Raw genomic sequence first — 18,919 nt, forward strand, 5'->3', positions numbered from 1 at the left:
AAAACTTTATTTAAAAAAAGAAAACCGGGTTAGCGAGGGGGGTCGAGGAGGACCAGAGGTCCGCCGCGACCGCCAGAGCTCGGCAGGTGACCAGCACTTGGCTGGACTCCTCGGAGCTGCCCCGGGCCTGCTCCCAGTGGAATGAGGAGGGGAGTGGGGAATATGGGTCAGCAGGACATTCGCAAAGTGAGTGATACAGAGTATCCAGCTGACCGCACTTAGGGCAGTGGGGTGTGTGGAATTGATGTGGATGTGTATGTATTAGTTGAGTACGATGATGTAACGTGTGCGTTTGTAGTATCCGTCACATGTGGGCAGCCTCGGGGGATAGGTGTGGATGGGGGGGTGGGAGAGTACGGCGGAGGAGGCGGTAATAAGGGTAATTGGCGACGCGAGCTGACGCCGAAGCGACGCCGATGTCTACGCTCGCCAGATATCGGCGTCGACGCAGCGCGAGAGAGCATCGGAAAGCGGGCGGCAGCGCCCGTCTTCGGGTGGTTCGGGGTCGTTCCTTTCAGCAGAAAACAATCAATTTCTTTTTAACTTACGGTAATCGGTTGCCTTGAGACAAATTGCAAGCTATTTCTGTTCGCAAGCGCTCATTCATTTGTGCCTTGTTCGGCTTTCATCGGGGAGATCGGGGATCTGCGATAGCTTTGCGTGAGTTAAATAAAGGAGCTGTGGTTACATCGCATACAGTATTAGCATAATGTGGCTTGTCTGCAAGATCGGTGCGTGACGAGCAAGCGTTATCAACGCCAGAATTCTAGCGACGCATTCCATTCCATTAGTAGCTCCAGTGGCTTGCGCAGGGGAGACCGGATATGTGCGATAGCTTTTTTTTACTCAAATAAAGGAGCTGTGGTTACATCGCTTGTAGCACTAGCATTATTGTCCTCGGCTCCAAGATCGGTGCGCAAGAAACAAGCGTTACCACTGCTCCAATCTCTCAAATACGACCAAAAGAAAGCACACCTGACACTATTCGTGGGCAGCCTCGGTTGATACACCGAATTCTTCGAGGCTCCTCGTCTCCTCGTGTGGTCGAGCGGTTGTTACCAAAAAAAAAAAAAAAGGTGTGGTCGAGCGGTTGAGAGCCGGACTTCTGTTCTGAAAGTTCATGGTTCGAATCCTGGCAGAGCCCCGTTTTTTTTTTCGGCGAGGGTTTGATCTTTTTTTTTTACGGGGTACAGACAGGGTGCCAGGGTACTTTGCCTTTCAACCTACAAATGACGTTCGACGGTAACCTCAGTATCAAGGCAGCGCTGAAATTTGTTTTGCTTAAAATTTGAATTCATGAGCGTGCAGTCGCTACGCAACATGAAGGTTAAATCAAGTATCAAGTAAAGCAGTTGTGCGAGGTGCGCCTTCGTTTATCATTCCATCTTTTTTTGTTCTAATTTGACCGTGATGGCTCGAGATACATTTCGCAGCATTTCAATATTTGCACGCCAACATACTTAGCAATAAATAGACGGTGATTTTATTTTGGGGGTGGGGGGGGGGGGTGGCTAAAGCTAGGGACTCGATAATTGCAGTTCAAGAAGCGACAATAACTGCTCATGAGTCATAAACGACTTCAACAGGATGGCATACGTGTCCAGCAACGCCCGCCGACGCAGCAGCTGGCGCGCGACTTCGCCAGTCTCATGCGGTTACTCGCCCTCTCCTGCGGGCCCGCGCGTTGACGCCGAACGACGCCGACGCTCGCGCGACGCGTGATTTCGCGTCCATGTGGTTAGGGTCAAACAGAAACATATGAGGGGGGGAAAAAGAAAGAAATACTCGCGTCGCACATGATTTTGTTTCCCTCTTGCCGTAACCCGTTGTGGTCCGCATTCGACCTCTGACCTCAGCGAAGGCTCTAACCGCGCCTTCAAATAAGGTCCAACTATAATAGAGAACACGAGGGAAAAAAATACATTCTGCTTCAGGTTAGGCATCGTTAAATTCTTGGCTTATACAGCAGACGCGTGATCGTTTTGCCGTCGATGGTTCGACATAACCGCGCTCGTTTCGAGCAACGCCGCTTTCGAGCCACTCTGGACACTGTACGTTCGACGCATCTAGAAATCTTGCGGATACGTCTGACGTATGATTAATGAATAAAGCTCCGTACAGGTTTTTTTTTTTTGCAATCAAAACCGGCATGCATGAAGCCATCTGATCAGACGCCATTTGCTGTTGTGTAAAGGTAACTTACGAATGTTGTATTCGCGGGTTCAGATCTCATGATGTAGTAGTTTTTTTTTATGTTGCTGGAGTGTTTTAATAGCTATACTTCACGCCCGTTGTACAATTCACGCGGTGAGAGCAGTCGGTATTGATTTTTACTCAAACGGCCGAACCGCTACCGTTCACTCAATACAAGGGCCAAGGTAGCCGTCATTAAAGTTACGTACGATCATCTGCAATCGTTAATAATGATTAACAACTAACAGTGACTCTGGCCAGTCAGTGGTCGGAAGCGGTTTGGCCGGTTGGGTGAAAATCAAAAAAGACTGCTGTCACCACGCATCAGTTGTATTTCCTCTGGACGGAACTTTAGTGACAGTTGACATTAAAGCGCCCGGATAAGCTCTAAGGTGGCTCAGAGGTCCGAGTGAAACCGAATACACCGACGTACTTTAAAAACTTTCGCGGATACGTCCGAAGTACCTTTAATAAATCTTGCGGGCACGTCCGACGTATCTTTAAGAAATTTTGAGAGTACGTCCGACGTATCTTTAAGAAATTTTGCGGGTACGTCCGACGTACCTTTAGACACAGCGTTAATAATTTCGGTTGGGAAGACATTTTCTGGGGAGTCACCGCATCGGCAACATGTCCATCATGAGATCCAGATTCTTTTTCAGGAGGGGTGGTGCCTATCTTGCATAAGATAATCCGTCCCGATTTCTTTTTTTTTCCCACGCTACCTTTGCGGTATGATAGTGGCTTCTGTGAGTGTTTAAAATGGCTTATAAAGACACAACTTGAGGACCTTTTCCGCGACCGAGAATATTACGAGGTTGAAGGTTGCCTTATAGGCTGTCATGATTAAGGCGTTTAATTGGTTTTCATCTGTGAGGGTAAAAAAGTTCCTTCGTTTTTGCAGCTGCCCCTTTCAATAGGGGCGATTTCCCGTGGAAGCCGTCTGAACTTCCCAAACGTTGTAGCCCCAAACAAGGGCCGAGCGCCATGCCGGGGAGTCGCTTGTACCTATATTACCGATAGGTGCCCGGCGCCACCAAGGCACACGAATGCACATGGTGCCTTACACAGCCACGGTGGACGCTCAACTCGCAACCGCCTGTGGCAGGACATGCCGCCAGACTCTTTCACCCCCGTCAATGGCGCAACGCGGCATGATGGCCGGGGGCCCCACCAGATGGACACGGGTCAGCGGCCCCTGGCAAGGGTAAAGCCAGCTTTCCAGTCGTTGATTGCCCTTTTAAGTGTCCGCACGCTACTAGACACACCTGTACACATTAAAAAAACCGATGGGTCACCGGTGGTACGCGGATTCGAACCCGGTACCTCCCGCATACGAGGCAAGTGCTGTACCTCTGAGCCATCGATGCTATCATCGTGTGCTATCGCACCTTGCCGCAGAGACATAGCCAAAAAAATTCGGGACGTAAATAAAATGTAGTATAATTACTCGGTATATAGCGGATTTATGCTATTGAGAAATATTTTATGTCTGTTTCTCTTCGTAGTCGACGCCTTCCATTGTTTTTCAGACACGGGATATTCTTCTGCCTCTTTTTTCAGTTGGGCCCTGCAATGTCATCGCCGGAGTTGGTTACGATAGGAGAGTCGCTTCGGTGCGATGGCATCTGTTGCAGCCAAGGCTGGGGACGTTTTTCCGTACTGCCTACCTCCAAGAGACTGTATAATGAGTTTCGCTGCGGAGGCGCGACGTGCCTGAATTTGTTCATCTTTCCTTTGGTATCGGCCAGGCTATCATTGTTCTTATTTTCACATCTCAATTGATGCTGCGCGTATTCCGCCTACCTGCATCAGTCGTATATCTCCCGGTTGGCCGAGATAATGTATTTGCGCGGACGCTTGATGAGAACGGCTGATAACGGACGGCTAACGGTGACGGCATAATTGAAAAGTCAGCATAATAACGCTATCGCCATTATGAGACTCATGCAGGCACTGATTATGAGCCGAATATCCTACAGCCGGCCCTATCTTTGTCGGTGAGTGTACGTCAACAGAGATAAAAATAAACACAACTGACGCCATAATGGACATGTCGCCAATCCAGCGATTCCTCATAAAAACTCTTTCAAAACCTATTCAAGGACAGGCCAGAAGCCAGGATCATATTCCTTCCATTAAGGTACCAAGACCATACAAACATAGTATACCCCGACGCTGGAATGTACAAACGTACTGAGGCAACAATAATCCAGCTGAACTACCTTAGCAATCTTTGGAACTGCGTGACCCTTCGTTAAAGTTGGAGCCATCCTCTTGGTAATCCCACCAACAAAAGTGTCAAATCGAAGCACAAACACCGAAGACACTCTCATTACAGCGTTTTAAACATCATTATAGACAGACTACCTGAAAGCTTCGGGAAGAGCCCCCTACCCACAATGAAGTAAGTTCAAATTACCCTGACACCGAAACGGAGGGTCTTGAAGGAATCGAAAATAAACGCCGGAAACATCCCACCTTAATTGAAGACTGTACTAACCTCGGAAAACCTGCGCCCGCTCTCACGCAACCTAGCGATGTTCAAGGGTGTTCTCAGCAAAGAAAAACTAGAACATTACATACTCCTCTTCCATGGAGAAATGGGAGCCAGCATTCACCAGTTCGTCACCTCAAGTTGTCTTGATCTGATAGAGAGGGCAGGGAACGAGCTGCTGAATCCGGCGGCCCTGGAAACGTCGCGCCCCCGTCTGTTAAAACTCTCACGATTTTACGAACGAAGATAATGTCTTTGGACCCCTCTCTGAGCAAGCACCAAAACTTTAAGAGCGGCCATAATACATGGAAATCAGAACTCTGAACCACTGACAGCGTTGCCTTCTCGCTGAAACGGGCCAACACCAAGCAGCCGCAACCTTTCATGGCAACACCTTGAGCCACACATGCGTAGAAGACGTTTCCTGTGCCACGACAATTTAAAACCGTTGGGGCTAGTCTTACCCTGTTGGCTGCCATGCAGTGCTTGGAATCCCAAAATCGCAAACGCAGCAACTCAGTTCTAAAACACTCCTTCGGCGTCCAAGTAACGCCACCGCGACGTACATCTTAAGACACCTAAACGTACAGGTCAGTGCAATGTTTTTGGTGTCACAGCACCCCGCTGAGCATAAGGCGCAAAAGGCGGGAGTCGTTCAGTAGAATGACGCTTGGACGGGGACACACCTTTGCTTCCGAGGGCCGTCGTGAGAGCCCGCATTCGTCAACACGCGCAAAGCAATTCTACCTTCGATACTCAGTTATTTGTCGTGTGAAGCCCTGGCGTTATCCCGCAACGAGAAGAAAGAGTCGTGGGCATCACCAATTGTTACAGGAATGGAGAAAGCGAAGCAGCGTGATCCTTCTGAACATTAAAGATGTTTTTGTGTGGAGTTTTAAAATTGAGATAAACACTTGGTGTGTTTTCTCTCAAGTACGTTTTCGCTCGCAGAATAAAATAATTTACGTGAAATAGAACCGAACCGTATGCCGCAAACCAGAAGAACCTGACTCGGAGATATAGAATAAAATTTCCAACACACCTTTTACATGTAAGAATCGTGAGTTGGGCCTGTCGGAATAGGTTCATGATGGGTACAGCGCAAAATAAAACTCGGATAAGGAAGGACACAGGACAGTGAAAGAACACAGAATGTGTTCCATCCTGTGTCCTTTCTTGTCCGAGTTTGGTTTGCGCTGTACTATTATGAGTAATATAAAAGAGAACACAGGAACGCCTAGAAAACACCCTCAGACCCAGCTATGAGTGATACGCAGCGGCCGCCGCCGGAAACAAAGCTGAAAGGGGGAGGCTGTTCTAACAACTGTTCCCATTCCCGCCGTGCGCCTTATCGGCTTTTGGACGATCCTGTATTATCCACGAAACGACGAAAGCTGCTTCTTTGTAGAAATGCCAGCATGGTGGGAGTGCCAGCAGTTAGTGGAAGACGCCCTCCTTTCCCCATTTGTTTTTGTATCGCTCAGAGTCCGTTTCGAGGCTGTTTGCCACGCGTTCCTGTGTTCCCTTTCATATTGCTCATAATAGTTCCCATCACGAGCCATTGACATGCACTCGCGGTTGGTGCAAATTGTTGTTAGTAATATATAGTACTTCCACCACGTTTCAAGTACGCAATTTTAATTTTGATAGACGAAATTTGGATATGTGAAATCAGGTTGTAAATTTTAACTGTGTGTTTTTGTGTGTGTTTCTGGAACCCAAATATCCCACCATACGACATGTTGGGAAAAACGCACTAATCCTAATATCAATGTTTTAGTTATCGTATTAGATTGCAACACTCGATAGAACAGTTGAAATAAGCAGTAGCGGACACCTGGGGCGCCAAACGTGACATCAGCGATTTTAGTGTGAGATGACTGACTATTTCAAAGGTGAATAAAGTATTTCTTGGGTACACTCAAAGTAAAAATGTTGGTGTTGTCTAGTACGCAAAACAGCAAGATCTAAAATCAATCCCGAAGAAAAGAAATCAAACTTACAATAATAGCTTTCACATTCCATTATTGAAAATAAATAAAACTGAAGACTGTAGTAAGAGTGATATAGTGAGAGCATTTTATTTGTTATAATGACACTAGGAGCCGTATTCTGAGTTCCTCCTCCACTCCATTTGCTCCCTTCAGTCGTCGGAGGGGAGGATTCTTGAATGCTATGCATGGGGAAATCGCATACCCAGCTTTCTTGCTCGAAATTACAACCTCTCGGTAACCTAGAAAAACCACTTTAGGAAAATGGTATGTGGCATAAAGCTAGAAGTCAACGTGAGGATTAAAAGGCTAGAAGAACACTTCAGGTTTCTGAATATTGCTTTGTGTAATTCCCTGTCAAATCTAACTCCCCATGCATTTCTATGGGATACTTCCCATGGCTCAGTAACCCAGTCGTGCAACGTGCGCGACTTGAAACTGTGCACAAAGCAAGTATTCACCCCAACTATTAGCTGTGCAAAAGAACTTCTCATTTCGCTAAAAAATTGCAGAGTAATCACTGTTCAAAGGACTGCCATGAGCGGGAAAGCTGCACATGGGTTTCAGGGATGTCATCCGCTATTACAACTGTTCAGCGTTTTCTTCCCCAACATTTCCTCTCGTTGGTTTTGTATAAAAAATGTTCCGCTTGCCGCTTTTTTTTTCGTTGCTCTTGTATCGAAATGTTGCGTATGATAACTGTGTTGTTGTAAGTGCAGAGCACTTTATGGGCTCGCCTTCTCCGCTTAACTCGCTAACGGTCGATGCGACTGCCGTAATCAGGCGGCGCAGTGAGATAACGGACCCAAGTACAGCCTTCTATGCCGGGGTCAAAGAGTCACGCTGAGGCTTCGAAAAACACGCTGTTTAAATAGTCGTAACCGTTCAAACCTCGTGAAACCTTGGCGCTTGTCATACATCTCCCCATTATTTAGCGCAAAGACAACTGCAGGTACATGTGGTGGTGTGGTGGTTGTTGTTTGGGATCAGGCGGGGTTAGTCTGCCTGGATAGGCCGGCAATTGCTCCGCCCAAGCTCCCCCTAGTTTATCAATGGTAGTGTCCTTTCACCACGAGTTGGCCAGTTCCGTCTCCTGAAGGAAGCTCAGTAGAAGGCGCGACACGTCTCTGCGCAGCATCCAATGTCCCCTTGGAAAGACGATCTGGACCAGAGTTCTGTGTGGGGCTGCCAGCTTTCGAATCGCTAAGAGCATTGCAGTCCGCTCGACATCATGCTCTGGGCAACGCATTACATAGTGATGTGCATCCCCTATCATTGCACATGACCAACACACAGGCGGTAGAACGAGGCCCACCTTGAATAATCATGCTGTGGTCTTCGCTGAGACCGTTCTGATGCGGTACAGCCATGTTTCCTTCGATCTAGTAAGTCTGTTTTTAACGCAAGACTGGTGATAGGGATTTCCGAAGAACGTGACTGTTCGCCTGAAGTCGTTCAAGTGATTGGCGGAAACTTTAACAGTCGGTGTAAATGGCAGCGCATTCCGTGCCATCTGATCAGAGGTCTCTGCCTTGACGCCAACATGGGATGGAACCCATTGAAACAGCAGATGAACGTCCTTGCTGCTGGGTTCTTGCCCAAGCCGTAAGGAACACTGACAGTACCTTTTTGTGGGGAACCCACGCTGAAAAAGTTGTGCTGCTTTTGAGACAGTCAGAATTACACCTTCCTGCGGCTTACATATCTTAAGTTTCCTCAAAGCAGACGCAACGACAATGCACTCGGAGTCGGTGGAGAACATCACATGATCGAGGGGTGCTGCCCAGGAAACCTGGGCATCAGGAATGACATACGCAGCTACACTAACCCCTATGTGCGGATTGACTGAGCCATCCGTAAAAATCGGAAGGTGATTGGGATAAGGGTTCTCTAAATGTTGAAGAACCAAAACTCTGGCTCCTTCCACTGGCGTCTTTCGCTTGACTCTCATGTGAGGAAAAAAGTAGCTGACACTGAAGGCTCTCGTAAGACCATGGCGGCATTGAGATGGGAAGTTTCCCCGGTTACTGATGGCACAATAGTCTCAGAGTGTTAAGAGCAGTGGGCGCATGAGAAGCCGTCGTTGTTAAAAGCCGCCTTATTATTCCTCTTCCAGCACTGGTTTCCCCTAGACGCATTACCTGCGTCAGTAACCTCTGTGACGCCATCAAGCAGAGTGTAGCAGACTGTCTCTCCCGTATGGCCTTCTCGTTTGCCGCTCCGTGAGGAACTCCAACTGCTATCCTGAGCCCTTTCCTATGCAACGCTTCGAGGTGCTCATACTGGGATTCTGAAGGGTAGATCAGAGGCAATTGGTAAAGAATGCGACTCACAATCCGGGCTGACTGCAGCTTAATCATGGACGCCGGGTGATTCCTCCACTTAGCTCCAGCAATCCTCCTCAAAATGTTCACACGGAGGAGCAGAGCCGAAACAGTCATGTCTAATGGCCGTCGCCCATACAGTCTGTTGTCCAGGGTTACACCATGGAACCGCACGCGAGTGGCTTGACGAATACACCGGCTGCTCAATGTTAAATTAACACGGGTGGACCATCCCCGGTTCCCATGGAAAAGAACAAAGGAGGACTACTCGCCCCAGAGCGCCAGTCCGACGGAGGACAAATATATCTGTATGGTGTGAACACTACGTTGAGCCATCACGGCCAGTCGCTTATGTTGATATCCGGACAACCAGATGCAAACATCGTCAGCGTACACGGACACTTGAGCTCGTTGTCGAACTTCTTTTAGTGCTGCAGGTAGGCCAGCCATAGCCACATTGAAAAGAATAAGGGACAAAACACTACCGTGGGAAACCTCCCTCGAGACGCTTCTTTTTTCGCTTAGCACACTCCCCAACCGTACTTGCATGTACCGGTCTGTGAGAAAGCCGTGAACGAAGCGAAGAAGGTTTCCTGACACCCCCATTGCATGTAGTCTGTCAAGTATCGCTTGTCTCAGGACGCAGTCATAAGCCGTTGAAACATAAAAAACAGGGCTATAGTTCAAAGTTCATGCACTCGGTTATGTTCGACATGGCTGATAAAGTCCAGAACCCTATCCTGGGCGCTTAAGCGACGTAGAAACCCAGTCATGCATTATAGCAGTATTTTATAACCATCTAGCCACCAGGTTAGTCTCGCACAAACCAGTTTCTCCATAAACTTCTCCACACACGTTGTGAGGGAAACAGGCTGGTATGACGACACCGCGTTCGGTTCTTTCGAGGTGTAAGAACCGGCATCATCCAGGCGAGTTTCGAAGAAGGAATGACACCAGTCTCCCAAATGTGGTTTAAGAACCACAAGAGATCGTTTCTGCGTTCTGCAGGCAAATTAAGCAGCATTTGATTAGTGATTTCGTCAGGCCGTGGTGAACATCGCCTGCGTAAGGAACTTAGCCCGCCCTCAAACTCCCGAAGCGTGAATGGGGCATCCAACGCTGAGGAGGACATGGAGGCTAATGGGGAGGGGAGTCCGCAACTTCCTCGGCCAGTTGGGACATCGTCGCATCTTTCCGTAGTGCCAAGGCCCCAAATGGCCTTATCGAACGTGACTGTCCAGACGTGTTAATGATGCTCGAAATTCGAGGCAATAGTGTGAATACGCTTAAGGAAGAGAAACCCGTAGCCGAATGGGAGCGCCTTAATCTGATTGTATAGCGCCGGATAGCGGAGTTTAGTCTGTTGAAGGTGGTCTTCAGTGTTGGATCACCCTGTGTTCGCCTAACCTGCCGGTCGGCTCTTCGCCTGGCAGCACACAGGTTCTTCAACTTCAAATCTGGCGCTAGGGTGTGACATGGGAGCTTACAGTGGCATGGGAGCTTTACTCGCTGACATATCCTAGATCAGGTCATTTGATACGGTACTCAGCTCCTCTCTATACGGGTCCCAATTGGCCACTTCAGGCAAAATCTGTGCATACAACCAGCAGCCCCAGCGTTCCTTCAGTTAGGAACGCTCGTTGGGTTGGTTTTCACGATAGTCAGCGAAAAAAGTGGCCGCGCAAGAAAGAAATGGCGCGTTCGCAACGACGCAGAATGGCTCCAGCCGTGCAAGAAAAAAAAATGGCGAGTTCGAAATGCCACAGAAAGGCTCCAGCCGCGCAAGAAAAAAACGGGTGCGTTCGAAATGCCGCAGAAGGGCTCCAGCCGCGCAAGCAAAAAATTGGCGCATTCGAAATGCCGCAGAATAGCGCCAGCCGCGCGAGAAAAGAATCACGCGTTCAAATGACGCAAAAAAGCACCAGCATACGAAATTAAAGCAAGCGCCAAAAGAACCCAACTCCCGCTGGCAGTTTCAAGCAGGGGGCGCGCAAGCACTGCGAAAGCGGGAAATTTGAAATGCAGCAGTGAGCGGATAACGGCGTTGCAGCCCATTATGGCGAATCACTGCTGTGCACTTCCAACAGCTGTTACATTGAGTGGGACGGCTCTAATTTTATCCCCTCCTGCTTTGGCCTCTCGCCAGAAGTATTTGTAAGTAAATAAATAAATAAATAAATAAATAAATAAATAAATGAACAAACAAATGAAAAATAAATAAATAAATAAATAATGAATAAATAAATAAATAAATAAATAAATACATAAATAAATACGAAAGGTGGAAAGTGAAAGGACATCAAATTCTTCAGAATTAGAGCTTTTTTACTCGCTTTTTAATTCAAAACTTTCAATCTCGTATCCCTGCTATATTTTAGCATGCAGTTTGAAGGCCCTCACACCACGTCTTCTGATTTCTTGAATGGTCTCGAACACGTGGCACAAACTTATCGCGCCGTTTTTAACTCTCTGATTACTAAGTCTCTTAGGCAAGCACAACGACTGCGCAAAATCCCAAGAACTTTGATCATTATAGGAGTTAGAACAGTGTTCTGAGCTAGTTCCTGTGAAAAACTAGCTAGTTTGTGTGACCAACTAGCTCGCGGTTTCAAAGTGCTATAATCATCAAAATAGATACTTCTTTTATTAGTAACCCACTGGGGCATCGGAGTTGGTACTGTGGATTTGGTCGACTTTTTTTAGTTCTAGAAATCAAAGAACTGGATAGCTGCTTATAAAATAGCCATACAAAAGGGAGCCAACGACAACAAAAACGGCTGAATATCAGGTGTGATTGTCCAATCCCAAATTAGCGCCCCAGCTGACCGCCGCAGTAGGCTTCAGACTTCTGGCTATAAAACACAGAGGCATCGCTTGAATGACTGTCCTCCCATTTCTATTACCTGACTTGCCGAGGAGCCGCTGTCTTCCTTTTTGTTTATTTTGCCGCATGCCACCTGTGTCTTCTTCTGTGACAGATGTGTGCTCACAGCCACTGGACCTTGGCAACAGTATCTGTCATTACCGCCACCGACGCTTCTACTACAACGGGCAGCTCAACCGTTGCCTTCCCTTCGTATTTTCCGGATGTCTGGGGAACGGTAACCGGTTCCACAGCGAAGCTGGGTGCAGCCGCCGGTGCAGCAGAAAGCCTGCCGACACAGCATGTCATGTTGCCCAGGATGAAGGGGACACTGTGCCGCCGACTACCCCTTAAGGTGACACACTATGCTTTGAAGGTTTTACGCTGCAGCAAAACTGGGGCAATCTAAGCCGTTTTTTATCTCCAAACAGGAAGGTCTTAGGGTCATGACCTCGGGGATGGCCCTAATCTTAGCCGTTTTTTGGCGGTTACACAATGTAAAAGCAGTTATGCACGAACTGTCGTTTTTTTATAAAACAAACACCCGCTTCTAAAGGAAGAACCTAGTTTCTTAAAGCTATCATGGCACGTGCGTCATAATCAGGTTCTGGCGTACCTCTGGTATAGGAAGTGCAACAAGCAAAGCGAACAGAAACGACGATGAGATATATCTGCTGCTAACAGTGAGGTCTAGCAAACAGAGGGTTGTCACAAAACAATACCTCTCGGCATACCTATGCAGAAAAAATGCGGGTAAAACAATATAGGTAAAATTTAATAAAGAACGAAACGAACGAGAGGAAGAACCACTGCGTCTTTATACATATATTCGTAAATAGGCAAAGCCTACTTAGAAAAAGGTATGAGGGATAGAAATCGGAGACGCATTCAGAGCAGCCTGCTTTCTAATTCCTAATATTATTCTGCATGTTCTCAATTTATTGTAGCCAGGGGAAGAGCGGGAAAGCCAGCAGTTATGTTTGGAGAATTAGTTACTACGTCATATGCGAACGTCAAGTCCAGCTTGGTGTCAAGAAGCTTGCCGGCTGGGCAGACAAGAATGGGTTTAAATTGAATCCTGCAAAAAGCTCCTGCGTTGTGTTCTCCAGGAAGCGCGGGGTCCATCCGGACCCAGACATTACTCTGAATGGCGTGTCGCTTCCTGTGAACAAGGAGCACAAGTTCTTAGGTGTTGTGTTTGACCAGAAACTCACATTCATTCCACACATCAAGAAACTTAAACATAAATGTCTGAAAACAATGAATATACTTAAGGTTCTCTCCCATCAATCGTATGGTTCCGACAAAGAACTACTACTACGGCTCTACACTGCTTTGGTTGGATCTCGTTTAGACTATGGCAGTGTGGTATATGGGTCGGCGACTAAAACAGCGTTGCGAATGCTTGACCCAGTGCTACACTTGGGGCTACGGCTTGCGTCGGGTGCTTTTCGCACTAGCCCTGTCGAGAGTCTGTATGCCGAGTGTAATAAGTGGAGCCTTGAGAACCAACGGACATACATGGACTTACTGTATGCTTTTAAAATTTCATCGCTGAATAACCATCCTTTTTATCCTGTCTTTAACGACACATCCACATCTGTGCTTTTTGTAAATCGCCCATCCGTTCCTCTGCCCTTTTCACTTAGAGTGAGAGAGCGAGCCTCGGACCTGAGCGCTTCGTTTTTAGATGTGTACAGATCATCCTTTTCAGACATTTTACCTCCTTGGAAAGTTCGTCCTGTGTCCTCCGACCTTTCTTTTATGAAACTTGACAAAAATCGGGTAGCGCGAGCTGCAATACTGCAGCACTTTCTGTCTCTGCAGTTTAAATACCCACTTGCAGAATTTTACAGTGACGTGTCTAAAACCTCGACTATGGTCTCTTGCGCTGCTCATGGTCCGAATTTCAGTGCAGTGCATGTGGACCATGAGCGTCCACACGACAATTTTTTCAGCAGAAGCATATGGAATTTTACTGATTGTACGACACATACTTGAAAATCAAATTCCGAAGTCTATCATTCACACAGATTTCTTGAGTGTTGTTCGCGCACTGTCATCGCATACACCCCCCAAAAACCACATAGTTAATCTTGTATTTAACACTATCATGTCTGTGTATGCACAGAAGCATCAGCTGCTCCTCTGCTGGGTCCCAGGAGACGCTGGGATCGCTGGGAACGAGTTGGCAGACGAGAGGCCCGCTGCTGCTGCACTCAGGAACACTATCGACATTACAATGATACCCTACACAGACCTCAAGCCACACATAAGACAACACCTGAGCAGAACATGGCAAACACACTGGGACGAACAGACAGACAACAAACTACATGTAATAAAGCCACACTTGGGACGGTACACAGCTGACTCACACAACAGACACACGGAAGTCGCCTTGGGTAGGCTGCGGATAGGGCACACCCATGCGACGCACTCGTATCTGCTGACGGGATCTTCTAGACCCCAGTGCAGCAGGTGCGGAGAGGCCCTATCCGTAGTGCACATACTAATCACATGCAGGGCACTTCACACAACACGACACAAACACTTCAGAGAACTCTACAGACAACATATTCCCCTACATCCATCTCTGTTTCTGGGTGACGATGCCATGTTTTCCGTTAAACGTGTGTTTGAGTACTTGTCAGATGTGAATTTTTTAAACCTCATTTCCTATCACGCATAATCAAATCTGGCCCTATACACCAGCCATCACCATGGTCGTTAATTGATTTTATTGTTGTTTTGGCTTTAGTAGCCACTATTTTATTTTAGAAACTTTTGTTTGGCGCTCTTTGCCCCAGCGGGCCTTGCGCCAAAAAACTCTAACCATCATCATCATCAGTTACTACGTCATCGTCGTCTTTTACTGGTTCAAGATGCACTCACTTGAAAGCAGGCTCCACTGAAGAACAGCAGTGAAACATGGCCTAGAGTGTTCAGTGTTTGTGTTCAGTACCCCTTTGTGTTCAGTACCCATTTGTGTTCAGTACCCCTTGATTGAAAATAAATTAAGGTGCGCAACAGCATATTATACATCATATAAAGCCCTACTAAATAAGGAAGTCCAAATTCAAGGTGTTGGTGGACCTGCTATAAGGAAATTTAATTTGATACACAGGGAGTCTTTATTTTAACCTGGACGTTCCGCACCAGTGAACAATCAAACTATCGAGGGGGAAACGTTTTTGAGGGAAACGTGCAGTGATATAATTGCAACAGTACGAAATAAACTCCTGCCTGAGTTAGTTCAGCGGAGTCCAAAACTGCTGGCTGGCAAACAGTTCCGCTCTTACAGTTCCACCACTAGCCCCGCCGGCAGCGTAGTGATAATCGCACGAGACCGGTATTCTGGAGGTCGTGGGTTCGGATCCCACCCGGCGGGCATTTTTTCACACTTTCTTTCTGACTCCAAAAATTCTTCATCTGTTTCTATGACCTAACGCATTCCCCCCTTGGCTTTCCGAGGTTTTCTTGACCCTTATTCTGTCATATATATATATATATATTTATATTACCCCGTGGCCACTATCCCATACCTCATCTTCCTCTGATAGTCATCCTCATCCATCACTTCCATCTCGGGGGCTCGTGTTCTCTTCGCCGTCAGCTGAGTGTGTGTTCCGCGAGGGCTGCTACACCTACTAAACGTCCTGTAGCGGCTGTCCTTGAAGGCCCTTACAATATATATATATATATATATATATATATATATATATATATATATAAGACAGAAATACAGTTTGGCAGTCACGAAAACCTCGGAAAGCAAAGGGGAGGATATAGTAGGTCATAGAAACAGATAAAGAATTTGGAAATAAAGAAAGTGGAGAAAAAATGTCCGCCAGGTGGGATCCGAACCCACGACCTCCAGAATACCGGTATGGTGCGATAACCACTATGCTACCGGCGGGGCTATTTTTCCCCTCCACTTTCTGGGGTATTTATGTCAATGTAATTTTTTCCTGTGCTTGATGGTGGTAGCCAGCGCCACTCCGACTTCTCGGGGTGAAGGGGACCTTCTTTTTAGCCTCCGGGCTGTGACTCGAGTGTCTACGACATGTCGAGAGTGGTCGACCAGCGTTGAACCCTCTTAAGCTTCCTATGGCACCAAGACTGCCAGAACAGAGGCCCTCGATATGCATGTAGCGAATCAGAATAGGAAATGAGGGGCTCGTTGAAAATAATACAGAAATAAAGCTTGGCAGTCAAAAAAACCTCGGAAAGCAAAGGGGAGGATATATTAGGTCATAGAAAGAGATAAAGAATTTGGAAAGAAAGAAAGTGGAGAAAAAATGCCCGCCAGGTGGGATATATATATATATATATATATATATATATATATATATATATATATATATATATATATATATATATATATATATATATATATATATATATATATATATATATATATATATATATATATATGTAGCGCTGGCTACCACCCTCAAGCGTCAGATACACTTCTAGTAAATATAAATAGCCCAGAAAGTGAAGGAGAACACATTCGCCCAGATAGCCGAATTGGTAAGGCATTCGAGATCTAATCGAAAGGCGTGGGTTCGGTCCCCACTCTGGGCGCGTGTTTTTCTTTCTTTCTTTCTTCCTTATATTAAAAAAAATCTTAACTGCATTAACCATAGTAAAAAATAGAGCCTAACCACACCCCTATGCCCCCTTTGGTGTTTTAGACTGCCGACCTATGTTTCTATATATATATACATAAATATTGTAAGCGCGAATCTTAAACGTCCCGTCATCAGGCCATAGCTCAGTATTATGACGGGCCAATACCGCCTTCGTGTTGCGTCGTCGTCGCTGCATTGGGTGCGTCCATCATCATCTCATCGCTCGTCGTCTTTCTCGGACGCGCAATCATCGCCATCGTGGTTGATCCTGTTCCGGCCAGGGTACCGCTCGTCGAATAAACGTCGTCCTCCAAGTCTCCTAGCATTGCCTCTCAAGTGGTGGAGCGTGCGGTTTGATCCCTTGCCTTCCATCTCTGAGTGCACCCCTGGAGCTCCGTTCGGGTCGTCGCTTACCGCAAGACACCATGCCTATGACAGCGGAACCTTCCAGCGGAACCGGCAGCCGAACCGGCGGTGCGGGTTCAGCCGCCTTCCCACCTTACTTCGTAACCAGCCACCAGCGGGATCCGCCGATGTTCAATGGCCTTCCGGGTGAGGACGTCGAGGAGTGGCTTGATACCTTCGCACGCGTCAGCGTTTTTAACAGGTGGGACGACCACGCGAAGCTTCAAAACGTCTCGTGGTCCCTGGACAAAGCAGCCAAGACATTATTTTTGAACAATAAGCGCCGTATCAGTGACTGGCCGGACTTCACGACGCAACTGCGCCAGAGTTTCGGCTCTTCCGCTGCTCGCTCTGAAGCCGCAAAGAAACTGGAAAGCCGTGTCCAGCGGCTCACGAGACTTACACCTCGTACATTCAGGATGTTCTTGCGTTGTGCCGCCGCGTTAACAGCGACATGTCGGAGGGAGACCGCGTTCGTCACATCATGAAGGGCATCAATCAATTTGCGTTCACGGCTCTCGCTCTTCAAAACCCGCCGACTGTCGCTGATGTAACCACGACCTGCCAAAGGCTGGACGAACTGCAGTCTATCCGTCTGCAGCAGGAGGGCATCACGCCGCAGTACCCCAGAGATGACAACCTGCGGGCGCTGATACGGGCTATCATCCGTGAAGAGCTCCGTGATTACCATTCTCCTTGTGCTCCTGGTGCCTATGTTCAGCCTTCTGCAACCGGCCTACGGGAAATTGTTAAAGAGAAACTTGCCGCTATGCCAGGCCAAACTCCTCCCGACCCTCCGACTCCTCTGGCGGTTCCATCTTACTCAGAGGTTGCTCGGCGACCATCCATGCCGCTGACCCCGATCCTGGCTCAACCTGCGACCAACTATGTGGCGGCCATTCCTACGGCTCTGGGTCCCCGTTCTCCCTACCAAGCATGGCGACCACCCCGACAAGACATAGCTGTGGGCCGACCGGTGTGTTATTACTGCGGTATACGTGGCCACATCTCCCGGTTTTGCCGCCGGCGTCAACAGGACGAGCGACGTGGCTACGACACCTACGAGCGCGATAACATGCGTTTTAGCTACGGCTTCCGCCAACAGCGGTATACGTCGCCGCCACGTCGTTCTCCCTCTCCACCTGGCCCCGCTGACTTTCCTCGCAACTCCCGAAACGAACGACGCCGGTCACCATCACCACACCGTCGGGCTGTGTCGCCTCTGCGACCAGTCTTGCGTGATACCAGTCATGCGCCGGAAAACTAGGTCCTGCAATTTTGGGGGGCGAAAATGCAACACAAAGGGAAAGTGTAAGACCCCCGGACCGGCCATGGAACACATTGACCGTCATTGTTGAGGGAATTCCTGTTGACGCATTGGTAGACACGGGTGCCAGCATATCTTTCATTCATGAACGTTTGTGCTCTCGACTAAAAAAGGTGAGGACTCCTTATTCGGGCCCAGCTCTGCGTAGTGCGAACGGGGATATGATTCGGCCTTCAGGATATTGTACTGCGCGCATACTCATCAATGACAGTCGTCACCACGTTCAGTTTGCAGTCCTCTCTTCGTGCGTCTATCAAGTAATTCTGGGTTGGGACTTTTTACGTTCGGCATCTGCTATCATCTCCTGTGGTCAGCCAATGATTGATATCGCAAGAACAGAGCTCGCAAGTGTCGATAGCGCGTCAGATCTACGTTTGGTGACGACCTCTGACTGTACACTTTTCCCTGGCCAAGAAGCTGTTCTTTCTGTGTCATCAGACCAAATTGTTGACGGCGACGTGTTGATTACACCAACGGGAAAATTCTTTGTTAAAGGACTGTTAATACCGCCGTGCCTTGTCCGTTTTTCTCGTGGATCTGCCTATCTCGCCGCTATCAATTTGACGTCGGAGACCCTCTTGGTATCCCAACACGCCGCTATTGCTTCTGTGCCCCCCGATGATGCCATAGACGTTTGTGCTCTTGAGTCTTTTGCAACAGTGGATAATTCTGCTGATCTTAA

The 18,919-nt window shown here is 47.8% G+C and overlaps 1 protein-coding gene across 3 annotated transcripts in view; it reads left to right on the forward strand.

Moving 5' to 3' along the window:
- The window catches only part of LOC144165157 (kunitz-type serine protease inhibitor bitisilin-3-like), a 169,691-nt gene that overhangs the window by 103,719 nt on the left and 47,053 nt on the right, over positions 1-18,919 (forward strand). For all 3 annotated transcript variants that reach the window (XR_013321394.1, XM_077695265.1, XM_077695270.1), the window contains exon 5: positions 11,984-12,223. Coding sequence is in view for 2 of the 3 variants with exons in the window: in XM_077695265.1 (XP_077551391.1) it covers positions 11,984-12,222 (239 nt within the window). In the remaining variant the exon portion in view is untranslated. The remainder of the gene's footprint in view (positions 1-11,983; positions 12,224-18,919) is intronic.

Source organism: Haemaphysalis longicornis, unplaced genomic scaffold (assembly GCF_048455015.1).
Source record: "Haemaphysalis longicornis isolate Haplotype H1 unplaced genomic scaffold, Haemaphysalis longicornis Haplotype H1 scaffold_1, whole genome shotgun sequence".
NCBI classification, from domain to species: Eukaryota; Metazoa; Arthropoda; class Arachnida; order Ixodida; family Ixodidae; genus Haemaphysalis; species Haemaphysalis longicornis.